This window comes from Coccomyxa subellipsoidea, assembly GCF_000258705.1.
Source record: "Coccomyxa subellipsoidea C-169, whole genome shotgun sequence".
NCBI classification, from domain to species: Eukaryota; Viridiplantae; Chlorophyta; class Trebouxiophyceae; family Coccomyxaceae; genus Coccomyxa; species Coccomyxa subellipsoidea.
Window position 1 is genome coordinate 369488 of NW_005178026.1, and position 23778 is coordinate 393265.

The window sequence follows — 23778 nt, forward strand, 5'->3', positions numbered from 1 at the left end:
AGCAATCTCCAGCCGATTAAGAGGGGGTGTGAACAATTGATCGCACAGCATAGCAGACTACCACATGCACTATGGGAGCGCAAGACATAGATGGACATATGCACTGTCCCGCTAGCACAGTGCCACCAGCAAGTGCAATGCTCCCTTAGCCCTAGGCCTAGCGCTTCAGCCCTCATGCAAGATATTCCGATGTTGCCGTACGATGATCACTTGCGAGGGAGCGTTTCCTATTATCTCTGGCGTTCGCTTTGCCTTGACGCCTGCCTCAGATGTAGAGCGAGGCAGCAAACATGATGTCGCGCCGGATAGTGGCGGCTGCCGCGCGGAATTTTTCTTCGAGGCCCACGTCGCCGATGACGGACGCCGCGGCCGCCAGCTCGTTGACAAGCTCGTCAAGTCGCCGCGTGGCGCGGATTATGCTGCCCTCAAAGATGTCCGTGCGCCCGCACACGTCCACGAATTGCTCCCCCTGCGCGCACGCAAATTCACACATAAAATAAAATAAAAATGGACGCCCTGATGAGGCCTGGGGCGTGATCAACGAGACAGAAGGCAACCATGCGGAAGCCATTGTTAATATCGCCACCGTGGGGCCATGAGTAAAAGCGTGCCCCCTAATCCACCACACAAGGCAGCCAGCACCTTTCAATGACAGAGCCCCCCGCGGCCGACAGCAGAGTCATCTGACCTGGGAGGCTGTGCGGCAGGTGCAAGGCAATCAGTGACCAGCTGCAGTGAATAAAAATATATCTGCCTTCCTCTTTCTTCAAAAGACATCTTAAATGAAGTACATTTGCGCAGCTAAAATCATGTCTCTGCAGTGCAGCACAGCTGTTTCTCGCACTCATTCAGCTCGATCACTGCATGCTCATGCCCTGCAATTGATGCTGGCGCATGCATGGAAATTGAGCGTTCCGTATATGAAGTTCTAAGGAGGGTGTGCACCTTGGACCAGGCGTAGATGACGTCCATGAGGAAGGGCTTGAAGGACTCCACATACTCGTCCGGGTCCACCTGGCACCGACACATTACTCATCGGTATTTATCCCCCTGCCAGATACTCTCTGAGCCTTCTCCAGGTCATGATCCCCTGGCATCCTGCAAACTACTGGACCCCAAGGTGCCAGCTTGCCAGCTTCACATGAAGGCAGAAATGCGGAGAGATGTGGAGACAGGCCTGGCACAGCGCAAATTAGACTTGCAGGTGATCAATGTCAAAAAACAGTATCCACCCCTTCACAGCTCCCCTCTTCCTCTAGCAGCGCAACACACCAAGTTGACATTTCCGTGCCATCCAGAGTTCAGAGTTTTAGAGGTATTGTTAGAGGTATTGTTAGAGGTTTCAGAGGTCACACCTCGAGCTTGCACTCGCGCTGGACTTCGGCTATCGCGCGCGCCGTGTCCTGCAGTGCGGCCAGCGGCTCCGCCAGCTCAGCCTTCAGCTTCACCTCCTCCTGCGCCAGCAGACCCACTAATTAAATCCTTTTTGAAAGGGGAGGGGTGTTTCTTACTGGGGGGGCTTAAAGACCTGCAGCGCATGCAGCCTTCAGCTTCACCTCCTCCTGTGACAGCCAGCTGCAATATTTAGTCGCGAAGAAGACGGGGTCAGGCTCAGCCTTCAGATTGTCCTCCTCTTCTCCGCAGAACCACGCCCATGCAAGATGTAATGCAATCCAGGGGGTGCTGAGGGACAAGGAGTGTTGCGGTAGAGGAGAAGAGTTGAGGCGCATCCTAAGCAACATTTATACACTTGGCTTGCATGTGGCGGTGAGCCTGACTCCTCAGTTGCTGCCGACACTATCCTTGCAGGTGCCATGTGCAGACCATGTTATGGGTGCATGCTCCAGCACTGGTCCAGAGCAGTCTTAACGACAACGGGACTCCCAAAGATGGCAAGATGATTTCATGTTTGGTGGGGCCTCGTTTGGAGTCAGAAGGGGGTCAGGGCTCCTCACGTTGGATTTCTCCACAGGAACGAGGCAGGAGATGACAGCGACCAGCTGGTGCACATCCAGGCTGTTGAACACGCCGTTCAGCATCAGCTCCGTAGTTAGCAACTCGTCCCCGGTGCTGATCTCACACGCCGCGCGCCCCTTGAGAGACACAACTCCCTCCGCCGTCACATGACCCAGTTTTCGCAGCACCGCCGTCCTGCGCGTTTGAAAAATCCAATGTGAAACGCAAGAAATCCTTAAAGGAGCCAGTTTAGGCCGCCGCCGCTACAAGACCAAAGAGTGCAGGAATTAGCCTAGACGAGCTTGCATTAAGGTGTAATGTTTAAACCCAACCATACAGCAGCAAAGGCACACAATTCAGTTGCCATCCTGAGACATCTTGCCAGTAGGATTGCTATACTGCGGCTCATCATTTGCATACCGGAACAAAACAGCGTGAGTGTGCCAGCGCATCAGCATGAGACAGGATTCCAAGCAAATTGTTAGGGGCCCAATACCACTGAATCTCCTCTTTCTCTGCCTCTGCTTCAATTGTGTCTTAGCTAACGGAGCATCACTGCTTGTTCATGCGTCATGTGCTTGCATTGTGATGGGCGGCTTGGCTGGCGTGCAGCGCACCTGTTCTTGGCCTCAGTCCTGAACTTGGCGAGGTGCGACTCTGTGAGTTTCCGCCGCAGCGCCACTGCCTGTGCTGCCAGCACCGCTTGCCTCTCCACATCCAGCATCTTCTTCTCATCCCTCTCCGCCTGCGCACAATCACACAACCAATCACGCCTTTCCAATTCTGACAATTACAAGGGAGATAATTTGCTGCAAATTCCCAAGAAGCACAGCTGAGCTGCTGCAAAGTTGAGAACTGCTGTCCACCCTGGCTCAGAAGTCTAATGCAAAGGGGCCTTCACTGGGAATGGCCATTTCTGCCTTCCTACTGACCGCCTTGTAAGGGGTTGCAAAGTTCTTCAAGCACATTTGCAGAAACACATGATTTAAAGAAGCTTTGACTCTTTATTGAGAATCACCCATGCTTACATACTGCACCAAACCTTGGGAGTGTCTTTGTACCTTATCCGTAACCCTGAATGAGAAAGGTGTGGGAAGGTGCACCTGGTAGACGGGGTTCCTGCGCAGGCGAGCTTGCAGGGAGCCAAGTTTGGCCGCAGCAGCCAGAGCTTCAGGCTCCTCCACCTGGAAATCCTCTGCTGGGTCCAGCTCAGGGATGCCGTTTGGGTATTGCTGCTCCAAACCCTGCAAGGGAAACAAAACCGTACTCACAATATGAACTGCAGCTCAGACTGACTTTCAAGAAGAGACCGGTAAAATGCAAACGAGCTCGCCATTATCTGGTTGCTTGAAGCTTGCCTGACGTGCAAGCCTTCCATTACAACTGCAACTTGTGCGGCCCAATCATGTTCATGCAACATGCACTATTTCCACAACCTGCGGTCAGAAGCATGTGTGTTCGCAACAGGAGCCTTCGGGAGCCTCAAGGGCTCCAGCATATTGTCCATCACGTGGAAAGATGCGCCAGGCAGCGAATGCGTCAGACCCTCACACCCTGTCTTCAATGTCCATCACCGGAATGGCACAACGGATCTGGAGTGTACTGAGCAATGCACGCATGCAATGACTTGCAGTGTGCAAGTACAGAGTCACCGTGGCGTTCTGATGCACGATTACTAGTGAGTCTACCCTCATGCTCTCGAGTTGCAGAGAGCAATCCAAACTGGGGCAGCATTTGCAGGATTCGCTCCAAATCGCACCATTGCATCCCTTTCCACAAGTAAGACAGAGGGAGGGATCGCACCCGTACGGTCGCCAGGGTGGCCTTGCGCGCTTCTATGGGCCGCAGATCGGGGGGTATGCTGATGCGCAGCGTGGATATGGCCGTTAGTAATTGCAGCGGCACCGGCAGTACATTCATCTCCCCTGGCCGCCCCCGCCCCGCCGGCTCCGGCCTCATTCCCGGCGTCTCTGCACCAAATGGTCAATTGATTCTAGTATTAAACACACGTTTCCCCAGTACTTCCAGTCTAGGACGCTGAGCAACACCTAAATTATATATTTCCAGTCTTCTCGATTCTTGCACTTCCTCCACCAGCCAAATGCATGCCCGATGATATCAAGATAATCTCTCACAAAGTGATTCCAGCTCTTCACTGGTCTGCCTCTAGCCCCAGTGCCTGACATTGTGCTGATGATTATATGCAATGGCATCCTAGCAGGATTTATTCTGGCCACATGTCCCAACCACCGGAGGCGTCTGTAAAACATGATTATGTTATACCATTTCCATTACAAAATGTTCTGATCAGGAGGTAGGTTGCGGGTGCACATAAAAGCTGCCAATAATTTGACCTTTGGTCAATTTGCAAGATCCAGGCAAGACCTCATCAAATGTGGGCACGGTGCTCAAAATCATTGCTCCCCGTCAGCCGGGGCACACTTGCATATGGAGCACATCAAGGAGATCCCCCATGAGGACACCGTGAGCTAGTGTCAATCCTTGCAATGCTATGACCCTGACAGTGTGCTCAGTTGTATGCAAAAGCAAAGGGAGCCTTGCCCCTGAGGGGACATTGCGCCAGCTTGCAATGCAATGAAGGGGTAGAGAGCGGGCATACAAGAGGCTGCAAAGTAGACTGTGCAATGGCAAATTGGCAGGGAGTAAGGGCGCACCTAGGCAGCTGGGATCTACAGCCAGTAGGGTGTCGACCTCATAGCTTGGCCCCGAATCTCTGCCATTCGGCGCCGTGCCGTTAGCCGTGTCATCCTGCAGAAAGAATCGGGGTAAAGATCAGCCAGGGCCAACTGCAAATCACCAGACGCAGGAAGAGATACGTACTTGCGTGGATCGATGTACACGTATGCTGCGAGCAGCTCTGCACATTCTTGTCAGAATACCTCGGTAGAAACAACCCCAGTGGTAAGGCATTAAGAACTGCCAAATCGAAGGCCCACACACTGCCTCGCTACATCAGGACCGCTGCACTCCAGAAGGGCAAACCGCCTCTTCTCAGGACTGCAGTATAACAGCACGAGGATCCATGTTCCTCCCATCTCTGCCTTACTCTTGGCTCGGGGCAGCCCTTTTGGTGCACAGACAAGCATACAAGGTTCCTCTCGAAAGGCAAACAGCCTCTTGGCAGGACTGTTGCATAAGAAGTTCCAGACATGGGAGTTGCACGCTCCTTCCTTTGGCCTGGAATTGCGCAGAGCTTGGAGGTACCTTTCAGCAGGCTTACCTTTGGCTTTGGGCGGCCCTTCTGGTGCACAGCCACGACGATGCCCCAACCCCAGTCGTAGGGCCCTTCGCGAACTCGCACGAGCCGCCCCGGCCGCAGGAAGTGCATGCAGCGCTCCGGCCGCAGCAGCGCCGGCGTCAGCACCCGCTCCGCACCCTCTATCTCCTGCCAGCAGCCAGCAGAGGTTTGCCTCAAGACTTACAAGGATTCATACTTGATCATTACACGCCTTTCCAATCCATGGAGGATCAGGTGCGTAGCGGCAGCGTTTCCATGACAGCCTTCCAACCTATATCTTGGGTGTAAGCCTGAGAGAAGCAGCTGCCGTTTTTTTTCAACGTGACAAGCGCCTTTTTGTGCGCTGTCTTTCCCGGATTCTTGAATGGACCAGTCAAGCAGGCATGAGACGCGGCCAACATGCATGATGCAAGGGCCTTCACTGCTTCTGCAAGAAGGATTCCTTGGACACAGGTTCCTGAAAATTTGCTTGGAGCAAAAGTTCGGTGTATTTAGATGATCAGCACACCGCAATTCTGGCAGGCACGTGAAGTAACATCCCAAAAGTGTGGAGCGAAGTAGGTCAGCAGGTTGGCATGGCTCCCACAACACCATCCCAGCACCGTCCCAAACACATCGGTGGCATGCTGGGTCAACTCTGTGAAGTGGCATGCCGTTGTCCTGGTTTCTCACGAGTCAGTCTCCTAGGATATGCCATGTGCCACTGGAAGCCTCTCTTTCACAACGACTGGCCTGCTCCTCCGAAAGAGTATCCCCCCACTCTCTTCCAGTATGACCGCCCTTTGCCGGGGCCTGAAGACCCCAGTGGCTCAATCGGGATTACTGCCGCACATTGTATTTATCTCCTAACCCATGAGCGCATTAGTCAACGCACCGCTTTGAGTGTCTGGTACTCGTCCATGGCCTCCTGTGTGGCAGCGCCAATCTGCGCCGCCCTCTCCTCCACTTCCCTCAGCTCCTTCTGCACCTGCGCATGACCGGACATCCCGTCAGCCCTCCACCAGATGTCTCCTTCACAAGATGACCAGTCAGCCTTCAAGGCTCAGGCATGTGGGGCGGACAAATCAGAGTGCAGATGTCCTCTCAGCAACACGGCATCCAGCGTCGCGCTAGATTGAGGCAGCAAAATTTTGTGTATGGTGTGCGAGGACGTAGCTGGCGACGAGATTATTAAAATGTGAAGAGATATTGCTGGCAGGAGTAACTCCAAAGCAAGAGGAACACATGACAGAGGGGCGATCTTATAGCTGTTCCAGGAGATCAGGCGATAACACCTTTCTGTTCCTTTGGATCCATTTGCCGGCTTTCCAAGTAGTGCTGTCTTGTGCTGATTGGGCATATCTTGCAACCTCACACCAGCACGAGTCTTGTGGGAAAGTGGTCGAAATCTCTCCCAGCCCAGGAGTTGTTTCATCAGGCAATCACAGTGGGCCAGCACAGGCGCGGACCTGCGGGAGGGAACGCTCGAACTGGAACTGCTGGAAGGAGCGCGCAATTACATACTCCATGCTCTGCCCGCTGCCCTCCGCGCGCCGCAGGATGTTTAGTAATGTGTAGTAAGTCAGCCGGAACCGCGACAGCAGCGGCGACGGCTTCCCCTGCACGATCCCCCTGCGCACAAGATTCTGCTCAAACTCTCGTAGCCAGTACTGGAGGTTATGTCGTGATGGCTGAAGGTGCGGCCAAACGACTGCAAAAAATGGGGTGAATTGGCACAGGCATGCAGGAGGAGACATCTCAAGGGTAAGAATAAGGTCTCTCACGTCTGCTAGATCTGTCACACAGGGTTGGGCCAAGCACTTGAGCGCACAGATTTGGAGCAGTCGCAGAGCTTGGCAGCACATGTCAATGGGTGCATCAGCCCCACCACCACAATGAACAATCTACCAGCTAGCAAGCGTATATCAGCTGTCGTATGGTCAAGGAGCACCATGACATTTTCAAGATTTTAATTGCAAGCTTTTCCTGCCAAAAGGTAATTTACGTCCTGCAGACAAGCTGCACTTATAAGCTGCCACAATCCTACCCCTTGTTGGACTCGCCAGATCAAAGCAAGACCCAAAAACTGGTCGCAATTTTCTTGGTAATCACGATGGCAGCAGCATACCTGCCTCCAGGCAAGGCGAGCTGCCCCCCAACCTCTGTTATCCAAACATGGAGGGATTGTCCCCATCAGTGAGAATCAGAACTAGTGTGTGCCGTGTTGGGAGGTTGCCCACAGTGCTCAGTACTTACACCGCCCCCCCCCCCAGCCGGGGCCTTCAATGTTATGGAAAACAAACACAAGGCAAGCCGCACCTGCAGCTGGCGGCGTCCATCTTGTCGTCGATCATCATGATGCACATCCCCCGGTCGTCCTTCCCGCGGCGGCCGGCGCGGCCGCTCATCTGGATGTACTCGCCCGAAGACATGAACCGATTCGTCTCTCCGTCCCACTTCTCCATCGCCGTGAAGACCACCGTCCTCGCCGGCATGTTCAGGCCCATCGCAAATGTCTCCGTCGCAAAGAGCGCCTGCATTGGATTCGGAAGTGCTCAGATGTTGCTTTCAGCACGAGTAGCCAGTCTGCTTTCAAGTATCCTGATGTCTGCATACCATCTGCAGGCCCATGGCAGACATGTTGTGGTCGGTGCTAGTGTGCTGGAAATGTGCTTGTGGCTGAGCAGCCAACCTACTGCTAACCGTCGGGATGTCTGCCCTAGTATGTTGATGCTCATTGCACATGGTAGAGCTCAGAAGAGCGGACGTGCTGTTCAACAAGCGCATGGCGCTGTTCTTGCGCTCCTCAGAACACAGTCATGTGCAACGGGCCTCAGCATAAGCAAGACTCCGTAGAAGCCTTCCTCTGGAGGTCCTGAAGGTGACAATCTAACAATAACTGCGGAGAACAATGGTAGGCAAGTATAGGTGCCCACTCCATTCTTCCGGCATCTGCCCTGGACTCTAAAATCGAGCCAGGCTTTCTGGCCACTCCTAAAGGGCATTACTTCTTCTCTTTCGTCATGCTTTTTTGATAAAGAGCATGACTGTCATGCTGCTCACTACCTTCGGCAGCATCTGCAGGTGGGGCTTGCAGACAGACACAACCCACCTTCTGCGGGTCTCAACAGACAGGTTGAGAGGCAAGATTTGGTCACGAACCACACCTTGATGAGACCTTCCTGGAAGAGCAGCTCCACCACCTCCTTCAGGATGGGCAGAAGCCCGGAGTGGTGCACCGCGATTCCGGCCCTAAGAAGCTTCAGGATTTCCACCACCGGGGGCATTTCCCGGTCCGCCTCTGACAGAGACTGGATAGCCTGTGCAAAGACGTCCCCCACCATCTCCTGCTCTTCTGGGCTGTTAAAGTTTATGGCATTGCCCTTCGCGTCTGGCTTCATCAGCGTCCGCGCGTACATCTCGCACTCCCTGCATGGCGCATAATATCAACAATCATTACCACACCTAATACAATAATGAGCATTAAAAATAAAACGATGTGAAATATAAGAAGTCTATAGTCATAAGCGAGACTTTGTAGAAACCTTCCTCTGAAGGTCCTGAAGGTGACAATCTCACAATAGTTGCGGAGAACAAGGCAGGCAAGCACGACTTTGTACACGTATTGGGTAACATGTGGTTGAAAAGGCTGTGGGCAGAGTAGGTGCACCCACCGTCTGCTGAAGCTGAAGACGATTACTGGCTCAAAGTTGCGGTCCTTGATCATCTTCACGATCTTGTAGATGTGTGCGGCGGTGTCTCCCTTTCCCTTGTCCCCACGGCCGCCACCGCTGCGCCCCCCGGAATTCCTCCTGGTCGCACGAGAACGCGGCCTCAGCCGCCAGACTCAAACATACCACTGTATCTGATTTGAATGTGCTTCCAGATGATTTGCTGCGTCAGGGAGCGCTGCCTGGGCACTGTGAGCTTCGTTGAGACCTATAGGCGCCAAGACTTGCTTGCATTAAGTGGAAGGGTGGGTCAGTCAAGCCGTGTCATCCAGCAACCTCAGCAGTGGGTGACTTGGCCTATCAAAATAGAGTTGTTTTTTGTTTTGCGTTGGTTTACCAGTTCTCTTTAAAAGAAAACTGAGGTTCAGGGGTTACATGGTACTGGCAAAGCGCTGGGAGGGGATGTCAGCAGGACTTCTGCTCCAGAATTCGGAATAAAAAGAGCGGACATTCAAATTCGAGTCAAGGGTCACGCAGCTGATGCAGCTGTGAATTCTTATATATATACGCACCCTCGACCACGGCCCCGGCCGCCCCTGCCGCCGTTCTCGGCCCCTCGCCCTGAGGTGCTGGGTGCATCGTCCGCCGCGGTCTCTGGCGCAACCTCTGAGCGCAGCTTCGAGAAGTTCTCGTCCTTGAAGTTGCCCTTCTCGTCCAGCACCTGCAACGCCACATGCTTCAGTCGACTTTTTTGTAACAGCAAAACGAAAATACTGCACACGCATGCACGCTCGCTCTCTGCCCTGAGCGCTTAGTTTGCAGGGCGGGTGCAAGCCAAGCTTCCAGTGCCTTCATTAAAGTACAGTGAGGCGTTGTCAGAGCTGCTGCCTTCCTGATCGGCCTACAAAAGGGTCTATGTGCCCCCCCTTTGGGGCGAATCTCCAGGAAATCCCCAACAGACTTGCACCAGGCTATAAATCGTAGGACATACGGTAGCAGTGTTGTTCTCGTGTGGACAGAGAATGCTCCTGAAGGGGCCAATGGTAGCCAGCTGTCAGAAAAAGCACAACACATATATTTCATCAGAGCGCTTTCTCCACTTGCCCCTCTAGGAGCAGTGCAGGGCAGACACAGTATGGGCGCACACCAGAAAGAGGCCCTTGGCGCCGGGTGCGTATGCATAGTGCTGCAGCGGTGTGGGCCGGAAGTCGGTGTAAACCACATGGCAGGGCTGCTTGTGCAGGGCAGCCACCCATGCTGCAAACTCCGCTGCGTTTGACAGCGTCGCTGACAGGAAAACCTGCATAGATAGGTGATCTGTTCAACCTTCAGCATCAATGAGTTCAAATGATAGATCCAGTGGAAAGCTTGATCGCAAGTGTACAAAGTCGGCTGCATTTGACGGTGTGGCCGACAGGAATATCTGCCTTGACAAGGCCCATCAGGCTCATCAGCAGAGCTTCATGCTGTCCACATGCACCTTCAAGAAGTGTGACAAGCTCAAAATCGTATGTGCGCAGCTATACTGACACCAGGGCAAGGTCCAAAAGTGGCTAGGTGTGGCATGCATGTGGAAGGGCGCCCGTGCAAGTCATCGTCGCTCAGTGCTTGTAGCATACTCACATGCACATTCAAGCATGAACTGCTTTTATGTCCAGTTGCTTATGGCCCAGAAGGCAACCAAGCAGAATACATCAATGGTGCCGCAATTAACGGGCAGGCACCCACCATCTTGGTTTCCGGGGGCAGGAAGATGATGGTTTCCTCCCAGACGACGCCCCTCTCCCTGTCCTGCATGTAGTGTACCTCGTCGAAGACCACCCACGCCACCTCCCTCAGAACCTCTGAGCCCCTGCAACACAACATCCCGCAATTAGAAATAGTTCAAAATAACTTTCGATGGGTGACACGGACGTGATACTTGTGCGTTGCCGAGCACTGCCGATACAAGCTCTCATTGGCAGGCACGGGACCTGAGGAAATGCCATTCTGGGGAAAGTATAGCCTGTTAAGCTGTGGTACGGCATCAAAACTGCCGCAGCGTTCTCCAAGGATGGCAAGGGAATGGAGGATACTTTGATGTCATGCACTTGGGGAAACGCTACTGAAGCCAGCAGCTCAGCAAAGCACAAGCCCCTAGAACAGACAGCAACCCATCTGCAGCCCATGGAGGCCCTGTGCGTTACCAGCAAAATTTGCCCAGAAAATTTATTTGACACTGCCCTGTCACTGTACTCCGTGCTGCCTCCCCATGGTTTGCATGTTGGGTGTGCATTCTGTGCCAAGTGCTTGCTTGTGTGATGAACTGCTGGCCCAGTTCTCCCCTTTTCTGCAGCTTCTTGGATCTAATGAAAGCCTATTGCAAGGCGGGCACCAGTAAAGCATTCAGCACAGGATGCTGCATGGGCACCTCGAGCTGATGGCCTCTATGAGCCGTCTCTGTTTGGGCAATGCATATGTACCGGTGATAAGATGATCGCCCTGATAAGCTATATCTGTGCAGATTGCAGATATAATGCTCAGAAATGAATTCCGAAATGTGGCACCTGTAGAGCATGGAGCGCAGGATTTCGGTGGTCATGACGATGCAGCGCGCGTTGGGGTTGATGGACACGTCACCTGTCATCAGCCCCACGTCCTCAAACTCCTCGCTCAGCTCCCGGAACTTCTGGTTGCTCAGCGCCTGATCAGGCAACAGATACAAACCCTGTCAGATCCCTTGCATGGGAGGTCTTGATACTATTGACAGATCTTTTCTCACTCAGGACTTGGAACGCCTAGGCGCTCAGCGCCCGATCAGGCAACAGTCACACCCTCGCAATTTACTTGCAGGGGTTATGACAACATTATTGCCTCACTCAGCTCCTGGAACTTCTGGTTGCTCAGCGCCGATCAGGCCGCCATGAAACACTCAGTCCCCACCAGTGCCCTAATTACACATTTCTAAATCTTTCTGGCCGTAGCGCCAGCTCTTGCAATGGAAGTCAAGAGCTCCGCGCTATGCTTGCCTGCCAAATGGCCTTGGTCGGGAAAGAATTGTCATCAGACGCGAATGGCGGAGGTCAAGGGGGCACTTGCTCACTTGCCAGGTAAATTTTGCAAATCTGCCCTGACCAACCTCACCCATGTTCTGATGACACTGCCGCATCATGTTAGCTCTTAAGGGAGGATTGTATGCTCCAATTCTAAGGATTTCTCACTTGTGCAGAGACACTAGGATGAAAGCATCGTCTTGCAGGGCTCATTGGGCACAACGACTGCGTAGAGTGAAAGTAGAGATGCACTGGTTGCTGTCACCTTCAAGGGGGAGGTGTACACGACGCGCTGGTTGTTTTTGAAGGCCAGAGCTATTGCATACTCTGCAACGGCTGTTTTTCCCGCTGACGTGTGCGCTGACACCAGCACTGACTCCCTCCGCTCCTGCAGGGCAACACATGACATCATCTCAGAATTAATGCGGATCCGAAGAATGCATGTTCTAATCTCAGACCAATCATTGGTAACATGCAGTACGCAGCTTCCACTGACGTTCCACTAGCAGCAGATGCACCTTAACAGCTGTCTCTTGTGTACCGACTTAGTGCTGCATTGGTGGAATATCATGCATAAAAGGGGTATTGGGCAGCTTTGAGCTTTGGGCTTCAAAGTGCAGGCCAGGGCATTACAATGCAGGCGACAGAGACTTCTTGGAAGGGGTCCAGCACGAAGGGGTACTCCTTTGCCCTGGGTCCGCTCCACCTGGGATTCTCCAAGGTACCTGCAGGGTGCATGCGCAAAATTTTTATCATTGTAACTTCAATGAGACTCACAGGCATCTCGCATGTATTCTGGGTGAACCGCTGCATGAGAGCAGCATTCAAGCGGAAGTGTTTGGCTCCACTCAGAAGTAGGTCTTATGTTGTGCCCTGGAGGAGTGTCCATCAGAGCACCTGGAAACCAGCAGCGCACCATGCAGGGCAGGGTCGAGGTTCTTGGCCGCTTCGTCATATCCCTTGGGCACTGCCACTTCATGGGAGATAAGTGGTATGGGCCGCGCAGGCCGCTTGGCTTCTGGCAACCCATTCTCTGCCTCCCTCTTCCTTTTGGCAGCCTCCCTGGTTGCTGCCGCTACAGCCATGCCCTGGACACACCACAAATGAGCAGCCTGAAGACTCTCCGTAGTATCGTTACTAAGATCGGAGACCCCCGTCAAGACTCAAAAGCCTTGTCCTGTGAAAGGTGGAGCACCTAGCCAATGGGAAGGACTCCTACCCAGACGTTTCTGTACAGACGCACTATTGTCCTAGCAACTACTGCAGATGCTTTATAAGGATGATTTATCTTATCCCAGATCTTCACTCCCAATTACACAAGTGTTCGTTGCTTTTTCACGGCCAGTGTGCCCATTGACCTTGGCAACACCCCCTTTTTAAAAAAGTTCTGGCATTACACAAGGAAGTCCTTTCAATGAAGTTTGCTTGAAGGATGGTATCACCTCAGGTGTCTCTTCCATTGTTGAAATGCTGGATGTCGGAAGATTCTGTCTTCTAAACCATGAATCGGTCGCCCTCTCCCAAGGGCCTTTGTGATCACACAATCGATGCAAGATTTGTCATGGCAAGACAGCCATCCTCCATTCACGGATTAGTTGTCCAAAGAAGACCATTGCTAGTTTCATTGGAGCATGCAAACGGCGTCTGCATATATAGCGACCCTTGACAATTCATTCATTCCCTTCTCCGTTTCATTCCAGCAAGCTCAGCCCATCACTGACAGACTGTGACTTGCTACAGAATTGCTTTGAAATAGGCATACATTGAAAGGCATCGGCTGAGTCAGAAGGTATAGAATAATAATGTCTGCCCTTACAGGAAAATAGCATCTTGATTAAGTCTTCCTGCCCGGATGTATGCAATCATAAGCTAATGTTACAAAGAAGATGGAAACTGACGCCTACATGGAGATCGATGAAGCTCCTTCGACATCGAAGGCTGCTGCATTGCTAGAAGGCACTGAGGCATCAGCAGACAAGCGATGGGCAGAACTGTCAGAGCAAGCGCTTGATGAGGAGATAGCAGCCTACAGAGGGGGAATAGAAGATGTCAGCAAGGAACTGGAGGCACTCGGGGTCATTGTCAGTTTAGAGGAGCGAACTCATGGTGATGGGGCGGGCATTGCAGGCTTGGAGGTACGAAGGGTGCCTCCTGAATACAGACATCGAGCAAGAAGCTTAAGGGAAATATCAAAGGCTTTTCCAGCGCACTGCTGCATGTCCCGGGCAGTGTATCCACCACACTGTCAGAATGCTCCAAGGCAGATGGGATGAGTACTCGAGGGGGGGAGGATCTGCCTGGACAACATGTCGATGCTCATGTACAGGGGCAGGAGGGCGTCGACTTCACGCTGGGCAATGTGGATGACTTGGACCCCAGCGAGTGGCAGGTGCCCCCACACTGCATCCCCATCCATGCCAACGTTATGACCTATGACTGGACGACGCTCATCACAACGACACAATTCGATGTCATCATGATGGATCCACCCTGGCAGCTGGCCACTGCCAATCCCACTCGAGGTACTGTCCGTCCATTCCTTCTGCATAATTCTCCCAAATACTTTGCGCAGCATTTTGAAGGGAACCTATGCTTCCCTGTGCTCCCAAATTCCAATCCTCAGACATAGCTTTCAAGGACTTTGGATACTGCAAACCTTGAACAGATCTGAAATTTGCTGGAAACCAACCTGCAATTGACACGGTGTCGGAGGTCAAAGGATGTGAAAGAGGGTGATGCATGGTGCCGCAGGGGTTGCACTGGGGTACAGCCAGCTGACAGACAGGGATATAGAGGACCTGCCTGTGCCCCAGCTGCAGACTGATGGCTTCCTCTTTGTCTGGGTTATCAACGCCAAGTACAAGTTTACGCTGGACCTCTTCGAGCGATGGGGTTACACGTGTGTTCTCTCCCTCTGCACAGGCCATGCAGACCTACATCACACATTCATCACATTTGAGACGCTTATGCAGTTCTCAAGCCTTTCTTTCTGTGCGCAAGCACCCTGTCTTGATTGATATGATAGGGCAATTGTGTGGCACCGTGCAAGTACATTTCCTTACAACTTGGAGTAGAAGGGACCTACACATTGCCAATGGCAATTTGCCATGACTATATTTAGCAGTGAGACTTGCACACTGGGTCATCAGTAGAACCATGCGTGTGAATGACAAGCTGAGGTGGCTGTCTGTAATTTATGCAGGCTTGTGGATGAGATTGTGTGGGTGAAGATGACTGTCAACCGACGGCTGGCCAAGAGCCATGGGTACTACCTGCAGCACGCCAAGGAGGTCTGCCTCGTGGGCAAGAAGGGCAAAGACCCACAAGGGCTCAAGGTATACACGATCAATTTTGCATGCAGGATGTTTGTTTGTTTATGCTGCTGCATAATGCAAGGTGTTAGGCAATGGTGTCCTATATTGAGAGCAGGATGGCAATCTGGGCACTACGGAAAAAACGGTGCAAAACATTGAAAACGCAAAATCATGCTCCCGAGCATTAGGAATTTGCTGTTGCATTTAAGCAACGAATTTGCTGCCAGCATTCTTCATAATCTGTTACGTTAACATCTCCGCCTGATCCTACAAACATGCAATTAGGCAAAGACATGGATGTTTTGGCTGACACTGTCACACATGGGTATAACACTGCAGCGGGGGTGTTTGCAGGGGTGCGTGGGGTCGGATGTGATCTACGCAGAGAGGAGAGGGCAGAGCCAGAAGCCAGAGGAGATCTACCAGCTCATAGAGGAGCTTGTGCCTGGAGGTGACGCCTTCCTGCTGGCACATGCACGTGTCTGATAACCAAAGGGGAAACATATTATGCTCAGGGACCCTGCTTGCTCACTGAGGCATTTAAAGGCAGGACTCAATTCTAAAATGGAGGTGAAAAGAGATGCAAGAGCAGTATTAGACAGGTAGAATGCGAGACGAGAAGACAAGCTGTTACAGGCGGAAGATCAATTTCATTGTATTGAGTGCCTGTATCTGGGCAGCTTCTTTATCAGCTGAGGTTGTTGTTGACAGAAAAGAAGGTATTTTATTGTCTAAAATGTGCAGGGAGGTATTTGGAGATCTTTGGGCGCAAGAACAACCTCCACAACTACTGGGTGACCATTGGCAATGAGGTGACCGGGACAGGGCTGCCTAAAGAAGATGTGGCAGCCCTCAAAGAGCATGACCGAATCCCAAATGCTGTCTATGGTAGAAACCAGAAGAGCTAGCTGGATGTCAATCCTGTTGAACTAAAAGCATCATTCTCTCAAGTATGCAGCATGTGCATGCATGCATGCGTGTAGCGGCTCTGGTGCTGTTGTGCGATTGTCGAGGCCTTTGTTATGCCTGGTTGGTGAAGTCGATAGTATAAAGTTGATAGCTATCACAGGCTTGTTTTAATGGTTACAAATGAATATTCAGTCTGCAAAATCTGGAAGTGAACCAATAATCTCAAGCCTCTGTAAGAGCTGCAGGACTAGGTCTGACTTCTGCGTACCATATGTCAGGTCAGAAAAGCTCGTACAAGCACAGCTTCAAAATTCATTTGAATTTGGATTCAAGACCATCGCCTTGAGTCCTCTGCCTCGTCTACTGCAGTGTACCATGACGGTCTTGCCAGCCCAGGGCTCAGCCTGTAATTGAGCAGCAGCTCCTCATCCTCTATCTCCCTGGTGGCCACCAATGCCAGGCACAGCAGGGGCCTGTCATCCATCGGTATTTCCTCTGCACCTGCAGATTGCACAAATGGTCACTCAAAGCTAAAATCAAGGAAGTCTCATTGCAGGGGTTTGCATGCAGGCAGCAGGCAATCTGTACTTTGGAAGTCAAGAAGTATAGTGTGTCTTTGGGATGTACCTGTCAATCCAGGACTGGCACGGGGACTGCCAAACATGGCATTGGGTATATACCTCCTCGTGCCATCTGCAAAGGCCACACAGAAAGCCTCAGTCAGCAGCTTCACCACTTTTGGCATTGGTCGGGACTTTCGCTTGTGTGCTCAGCATACTGCTCATTTTTTCAGTGAAGCTGACACGGCATTATATTGTTTGGTAGCGGTCGCACAGAAGGCCAGGCATTTGCGACACATAGCAGTGCCCACCTCTGCAATTCTGAAAATCATAGGCAGCGATCATGATGTTTGGCCGGCGCCCAGCTGGCGGGTGGTTCGCATAGTGCGCCAGGCTGAAAGGATGCCTCCTCTGCGCCCGGCAACACTGCTGTCACTTTACATTGCACCAGTATCATGCACTGACCATGGCACACAATGTCTCTCTCTCTCGCTGGGGGTCTTCTGCGGCTGTCGGCATGTTGTCGGCAGTATTTTCTCCTGGTATGGAGCTTGGCTACAGCTTGGATGCATCTGTCAAGCAGTAGAAGATGCTCAAGGGAACTGACAAAGACGCAGTACCTCTAAGGAGTGCAATACTGCAAAATACTGAGGGGCAATGATATTGTTGCAGTACCTCCAACACGTGCAGCTGCGTCAGAGCGTCTGCCAGGCCGTCCCTGTAACCAAGTGACTCAGCGCTCTGAGGCTCTTCGAGCGCCCCTCGGCCCCACGGCTTTGCATCCAGAATGGCCCCATCAAAGCGGGAGATCAAGAAGTCTGACTCCCTGTCCACCTTGGGGTAGCCTGGCATCTCCCTGCAGTCATAAAGCACAAAAATTCCTCACTCACGCAATAATGCACCCTTGTAAACAGTAACGCAACGCTTGCATGCGCTGTAATATTCACTGGCATCTTGAATCCACATCTGAGACATTACACGCCTAAAACACAGAAATGCTCACTCCTTGGCAGCAAGGCCTAATCAGACCCGAATCTCAGTACTAGGGTGTACGGAAACTGTTATTTTGGGGACACCTATAATGGGCATTCACTTTTTCTTAGGGCACCTGTAATGGGATCGGGTGTATATGATGCCGGGGTAGAGACCGACCACCGCTCCTGTTTTGGCGCGGCCCCTGAGCCAAAGCCCCTCTCCCGCGTCCGCATGTCCCACAGCCGATGGCGCCAGACACAGCGAGAAACCCATGCGCTCCTGGCCAGGTCACAAAATAAGTCATCACACAATGAGTCATTGCAAAACGAGTCATTGCAAAATTGTAATACAGGGCAGGCGAACATTCACCAGGCATATTGACACTGCCGATCCGCTGAACAGTGTGCAGGATTGCAATCGGATTCTCCAAGAAAACGGCTGCAACGCAAATGAGGAAGTTGTGAGCTGCCACAATGATCTCCAGGATATGTGCCACGCTGGAATTGTGCTGTGGCATTGACGAAGCAACACCTGTAATGTGGCAGTCACGTCTCCCATTGTGACGGGAGGAGCTTCGCCCTTTCCGCTGGCGCTAGAATTTTCTTCGCTGCAGGCCTCTGCTGTGGCTGACACTGGCATCACGCCAGCACTAGCCTGCTCAAGTCCTGAGGGTGTAACTGAACGGGACCTCCCTGTCAGTCCCCACAGGCCTCTGGGCCGCACAGGCGCTTCCACAGCCGCTGCACTCGCCTCCGCTGCACAGACAAGCGCAGGGAGGTCATACACCCACCTTTTCAGACAGGACTGAGTGCTGGATTGAGTGAGAGGGTCGGTCAGTGCCATCCTGCCAATATCAGGAAATACTTTTTAAGAACAGGGCTGTGCAGACTTCACACGAGCCCTCTGAAGTCTAGGCAGGCCCTCAATGGATCCTGTGTCAAGATTTTGGATCCGGAATTTGCCTGCTGCAAGGCCAGGGTGTGCTAGACACAATGAAGGTCTGAAATACGCAACAAGCATGGCTTCTGACCTTCAGGGGCTGGCGCCTCAAAGCCAGAGACGGCCGCATGCACTTGATCTGCTATGTGATGGATCTGACGGCCCAGATGGTGGGCTACCCTTGCTCTCCTCTCCTACAGGCATAGAAAACGTGGCGCTGTCATGGTTGGAACAACATCATTGAATCTGAGGACACCTGAGGGTGTATGTCCACAGCATTAGCAGTTATTCAACGTGTGACCTGCAGCAGGTGATTGCACAAATCTTCAATGGTGAAGCGCACATCAAATGTCAACCCCTGCACTTCCTCGCCAATGCTGGCAAGCTGTGCCTCATCCATTATGATGCCTGCGGCCAGCGGAAAGGAATATATGACTACAGTGAAATCGATGTGCATCCCCTGTTTGCTCGAGAAGTGCCAGAACGTCACTTTTGAGGACACCGCAGACGAACCTTTCTCTCTCCGAGCATAGTGCTCGGTCAAAAGAAGCAGCCGGTGAGTGTCCAACTCATGCTGCAGGCGCCTCTTGTCGAAAGGCTGCAGCATATTTTTCCATGAAAGGTTTCCCAGGATCTGCGAGATTATATTGGGATTCAATGGAAATGATTTGAAACAGCAAGCCAGGGCTTTTCGTGGTACCATTGTGATCTGTAGTGATCTGTATTGATTTTGAGAGGTCTGACCTTCGTCCAGGAAGACATTGTGAGAATCCCCCTTATATTGAATGTCTAAATCGAAGATTGTATAGGTTGCAGAAGTATATCCTAGCAGATCCACCACAGTCGTCCAGGATTGATGATCCGAATCGAAGTTTATGTTGTGTTTGTTGAATATTCTCGTGCACTTGCAATACATGTCAGTGCTACAGTCTTACAAGCATAAAGAGCACATTAAAGGCCTCCTTCCATGCTTCCGGGCTTGTGCAAGCAGATGAATCATCTATGTCGGCACGTGGAAGCGCACGTGCGAAGTTCCTCGCCTTTTCTCGCGAGTTCGCATGATGCGGATCATCGACGATCGATGTCACGATCGGGAAGGCATTGTGGGTGCAGAAGCGTCTTATGCAAACACCTGTAGCACATTGAGGACGTTTGCTTCTTCCGGGCGTTGTGGAAGCGCTTAACGGACATCCGCCCGATCCCCGTACCTTTGTCTGCGTCAAGAAAATATCGCGGACAAGGACATTGGGAAGTTCTTGAGAGCTGTGACCGCCTGGAATGCATGGACGACAGGTACTTTGACACGCCCAAGGCCGCACTGGCCTCACCAGACCAGGGGCATGAGCCCAAGAAAGAGAGGGTTTTTGCGGCCATTTTGCTAGGCCAGCTCCTTTCCTTCCTGCTGGCTTTGTCTGGCACGATATCCTCACTGCTGGTCACCAAGGTAGGCAACCCCCACGACAGGCTCGGTGCTTCAGCTGTTGAGATTCATCGCTATTTTGGGTCAAGTTGCTGTTCACGCACATAGTTCATCTAGCGGAGAAGTCTCACGCAATATCCTCTGTGCATAATGCACACCGCTGTGATGATGCATGCTGGTTGCAGGGCGTCTCACTGCCAGCCACACAGACAGTGCCGAACTACGCCCTACTGTCTCTAGTGTATGGCACAGCTTTGCTGGCCAAGCGCGTCCGACCTGTCAACGCATGGACGAGCTATGCAGCGGTTTCACTGCTCGATGTTGAGGGAAACTTTCTGGTGGTGAGCCATACGCTGCCACACATGCTGCCAGGACTTCGTTGTCTCGATCTTGTTTGTCAGGACACCATATGTGCCACATTAGCAATTACAGGCTCGCTGAATGCCAAAAGAATGTATCTGTTCACGAGTGGGCATGTGTGTGCAGGTGTTGGCATTCAGATACACCTTCCTGACCAGCGTTCAGCTGCTCAACTCCTTCACAGTCCCCTGCGTCTTCATCCTGTGGGCGCCCTAATTCTATCCTAAAGTTCAGTGGCAACAAGCCAAGTTCAATGTTGCGATTCCTCACGTCATTGTGACCTCAAGGGCACTGTTCTATTGTCCTGTCTTTATTTTGTCCCTCCGTTCTGCAGACTGCCTTACATTAGATCGGCTGGGCAAATGTGGCCTGTAGTTGCTTAATTTTAATGCACATAACTGTTCTCTGAGACCTGTTATTATTTGTAAAACAGGTCGTGGGCATTCCTTCGCGCGCGCTACCGGCCGCTGCACTGCTTTGGCGCGGCGCTGTGCCTCGGCTCGCTGGCGTTGCTAGTGCTCACAGATGTGAGCGCGCCAAAATCGGATCAGCAGCAGCCGCTCGCTGGAGACTGCCTCGTGCTGCTGGGCGCGCTTGCGTACGCGGCGTGCAACGTCGCCCAGGAAAAGCTGCTGCGTGCGTTCGAATCTCCCCGCCGGCACTTTTTTGTCATGCGCACCTTTTTTTCGTTTTTCACCGCACTGCTGGGACCAAATGGCGAGTGATCTGAAGTAGCCTTCCCAGAGACCAATGCACACTCCAGCCGGCTGCTATACTAACACCCAGAACCTGGTGCCCAACACATGAACAAGCAGAAGAGAAGGACAAGGGCTGTTGTGGTCGGTAATTGAGTTTAAGCATTTTGTCTGTGAAAAATGACAAATGTGCTGACTGTGCATGGGGGTGGCAATGCAGGCAAAAGCACCGTCATTGAGGTGCTGGCGCTCATGGGTACATTTGGGTTCCTATGGAGCAGCATCCAGGCAGCTGCGTTTGAGGGCAAGCAACTGCGCACGATGACCTGGACTCCCGAGGTATCCTCTTTGCCTGAAACCTTTCCTCCCTTGTCCACGCCATTGATTGGAACTGTCTGACTGCTGAGCGAGGCATGCATTGTTTGCTGCCAGCAGCGACACACAGCACTGGTACTGCATAGCAGCCTGCTCATGCCGGAGCATGTCTTGTATGTTGCACGCATTGCATCAAAAATCGCGAGGCAGCCCTTTCTCCTGATGCGCCTAGTTTGTCTTGCATTCACTCCTGGCTTCAAGCAGAGATGCAGCCTGCCTGCTGAGAGGTGACATTTGATGGCAACTTGCAGGTGATCGGGCTGCTGGCGGGCTACACCGGAGCGCTGTTTGCATTCTACTCCCTGGTGCCCAGCGTCCTGAACTGGAGCGGGGCAGCCATCCTGAACCTGTCCCTGCTGTCTTCCAATCTGTGGGCTGCCCTTGCACGCAGCGTCCTGCTCGGTGGGTCCCTGACAAAAATTCCCAATTTGGGCTTTCAAGTCACAGCAACATGGTGATGCGTCTCCCATCGATGGAGAACAAGGAAAGGCACCCTTGATGACATGGAGGGCATCATATTGAGCCTTGATGGTAATCATTGAAATCTCGAAATATTGATGAGTCTGAAATAAGGGTGCCCAGTTGTTTCTGGGTGCATTAATGTCATCCTGCAGTGTCAATGTGAAAGGCTGTTTGTGGCTTTCTGGCAACATTGTGCTGATCTGATTTGGATGTTTGCAGGGGGCTTCCCTCAGAGCTCGGCGGTGCCATTTGCGGCGGCTCTGGCACTGGTGGCGGCCGGCCTGGCCATGTACGCATGCGGCGGCTCTGTGTACGCGCCTGCAACCTCGGAGGACTGCTACCGGGTGATCAGGTGCGCATCTTGCTTGCACCACTGGACACTGCAACATTGTGACATACCCTGTACGGCCTACATGGAGGCTTTAAATGCCGCTGGAAGCTTCGACGGGCTCAGACAAGTGCATCTTATGGCTTGATGCATGCAGCAGGTCACTTCCAGAATATTGTATCTCCCAAGCAGTTACAGATGCTCAAGAGACTCTGACTCTTGCACAGACCTGGTGATGCACCAAAGCAGCGGAGGCTGCATGATGGTCGACCTCCAGACTTTGCATTCTATATGTCCTGGTGATCATAGCAGCAGAGGCTGCAAGATAGTTGAATGCAGACTTTGCAGCATGACTCTCCTGGTGCCTATCGCGCCCAGCCTGAACTTTTCTGCTGCGCTGTCCAGGTGCAGCAATCTGGAGGACCCGGGTGACACGCCGCGCAAGGGGCCTCTGCTGGGGCAGAAAGATATCTCGAAATTTCAAACGTCTGCGACGGCGTTGGGCAGTACCCCCAGCACACCTAGCAGCAGCGCCGTCCAGCTGGCGGGGGGATCCGGGGGGGACCTCGAGGCGCCCATACCCGGCGTTGCCTCCTCCGACCGGGGGACCCCACAAGGGGTGTCAAGGTATGCCAGCATGCATCCAAAATGTTTCCCTCTTGCCGTTGTGTGTCCTAGCAGGATGATCTTGCCGCTGATGCTGCAAGTCTCAGTCTCAGAGTTTCAAAGAGTTTGCACGTAATGCTGGGTGCTGAGCATGATCATGGGAGTCGCAATATCAGTTCAGGAAGCGACGTCAAGTGACTGACTGACACCTTGACATTGGGAAATAGGGGCAGCTGGGATGTTGGAGGGCTATTCTCCGTGTAGCTTACTGTGTTAGTTCAGGCATCTGGCAGCTTGTTGAAACATAGATCACTTCAAGTTTCCTCAGCAAGCTTACATATAGTTCCTGTATGCGCAGAGGCGGCGGCCGGGTGAGCTTCTCGTCGCTGCTGCGGGGGTTGAAAATGGGGTCGCCCAGGGGAGGGAATGCGGAGGCAAGGGTGTCTAGCGCCGATGTGGAGGCGGCTCGGCTCCCACCGGGGCCCTCGCTGAGTGGCGAGCAAGCATTTAGAATATGGTCTCTGCCCAATGAAGGCGCTATCACCACCGATCCATATACCAAGGTCGGCGGCTCAGTAGAGCGGAATGAGAGCAAGCCGCCAGTCCGGCCAAGCTGAAGATGGACTGGAGACGATCTTGCATAGAATACTTCTTGACGTTGTTTTTGTCTTTGTCAATAGGCTGAGCTTGAATTGCCATTGCCTGAGAGCGTCCGTTTGCTGTTGACATCATGCCATTGCAGTCTGAAAATTGCAAGTACTGGCCTGTGGAATCATATATATGAAATGTATATGGGGCACTGATTGTGACACCGTGGCTTCCAGAGCCGTGTCATTACTACCGAGTGGGATAAATCTAGCCATCAATGCCATGGCCATCTCTGCAGTGGCATCAGCTCCCGGGAAACTGTGGTGCACGTGCAGGTCATATTTGCCCAA

The 23778-nt window shown here is 52.5% G+C and overlaps 4 protein-coding genes across 4 annotated transcripts; 2 read left to right on the forward strand and 2 right to left on the reverse strand.

Moving 5' to 3' along the window:
• Positions 1 to 265: 265 nt before the first annotated feature.
• COCSUDRAFT_30930 (HUA enhancer 2) lies at positions 266 to 13479 on the reverse strand (the record flags this gene model as incomplete). Its single annotated transcript, XM_005644367.1, has 21 exons — positions 13340 to 13479; positions 12814 to 12985; positions 12531 to 12622; positions 12163 to 12285; positions 11412 to 11548; positions 10594 to 10717; positions 10013 to 10165; positions 9438 to 9586; positions 8869 to 9006; positions 8362 to 8623; positions 7514 to 7728; positions 6664 to 6826; positions 6090 to 6182; positions 5127 to 5362; positions 3760 to 3910; positions 3060 to 3200; positions 2574 to 2701; positions 1956 to 2151; positions 1356 to 1454; positions 946 to 1014; positions 266 to 469 (listed from the first exon to the last, which is right to left on the reverse strand). The coding sequence occupies exons 1-21, from the start codon at positions 13355 to 13357 to the stop codon at positions 266 to 268; spliced, it is 3063 nt and encodes a 1020-aa protein (XP_005644424.1). The 5' UTR covers positions 13358 to 13479.
• Positions 13480 to 13801: 322 nt separating this feature from the next.
• On the forward strand, positions 13802 to 16119 carry COCSUDRAFT_19144 (MT-A70-domain-containing protein; the record flags this gene model as incomplete). The annotated part of the gene is made up of 6 exons (XM_005644368.1): positions 13802 to 13978; positions 14281 to 14419; positions 14649 to 14796; positions 15100 to 15232; positions 15566 to 15662; positions 15956 to 16119. The coding sequence occupies 6 exons, from the start codon at positions 13802 to 13804 to the stop codon at positions 16117 to 16119; spliced, it is 858 nt and encodes a 285-aa protein (XP_005644425.1).
• Positions 16120 to 16448: 329 nt separating this feature from the next.
• Positions 16449 to 18498, reverse strand: COCSUDRAFT_44295 (hypothetical protein; the record flags this gene model as incomplete). The annotated part of the gene is made up of 7 exons (XM_005644369.1): positions 16449 to 16621; positions 16748 to 16813; positions 16992 to 17091; positions 17356 to 17536; positions 17789 to 17934; positions 18344 to 18410; positions 18446 to 18498. The coding sequence occupies 7 exons, from the start codon at positions 18496 to 18498 to the stop codon at positions 16449 to 16451; spliced, it is 786 nt and encodes a 261-aa protein (XP_005644426.1).
• A 1378-nt stretch (positions 18499 to 19876) lies between these two features.
• COCSUDRAFT_58119 (DUF914-domain-containing protein) lies at positions 19877 to 23457 on the forward strand (the record flags this gene model as incomplete). The annotated part of the gene is made up of 9 exons (XM_005644370.1): positions 19877 to 20038; positions 20200 to 20355; positions 20501 to 20577; positions 20808 to 21010; positions 21290 to 21408; positions 21696 to 21846; positions 22126 to 22258; positions 22640 to 22861; positions 23199 to 23457. The coding sequence occupies 9 exons, from the start codon at positions 19877 to 19879 to the stop codon at positions 23455 to 23457; spliced, it is 1482 nt and encodes a 493-aa protein (XP_005644427.1).
• Between the last annotated feature and the right edge of the window lie 321 nt (positions 23458 to 23778).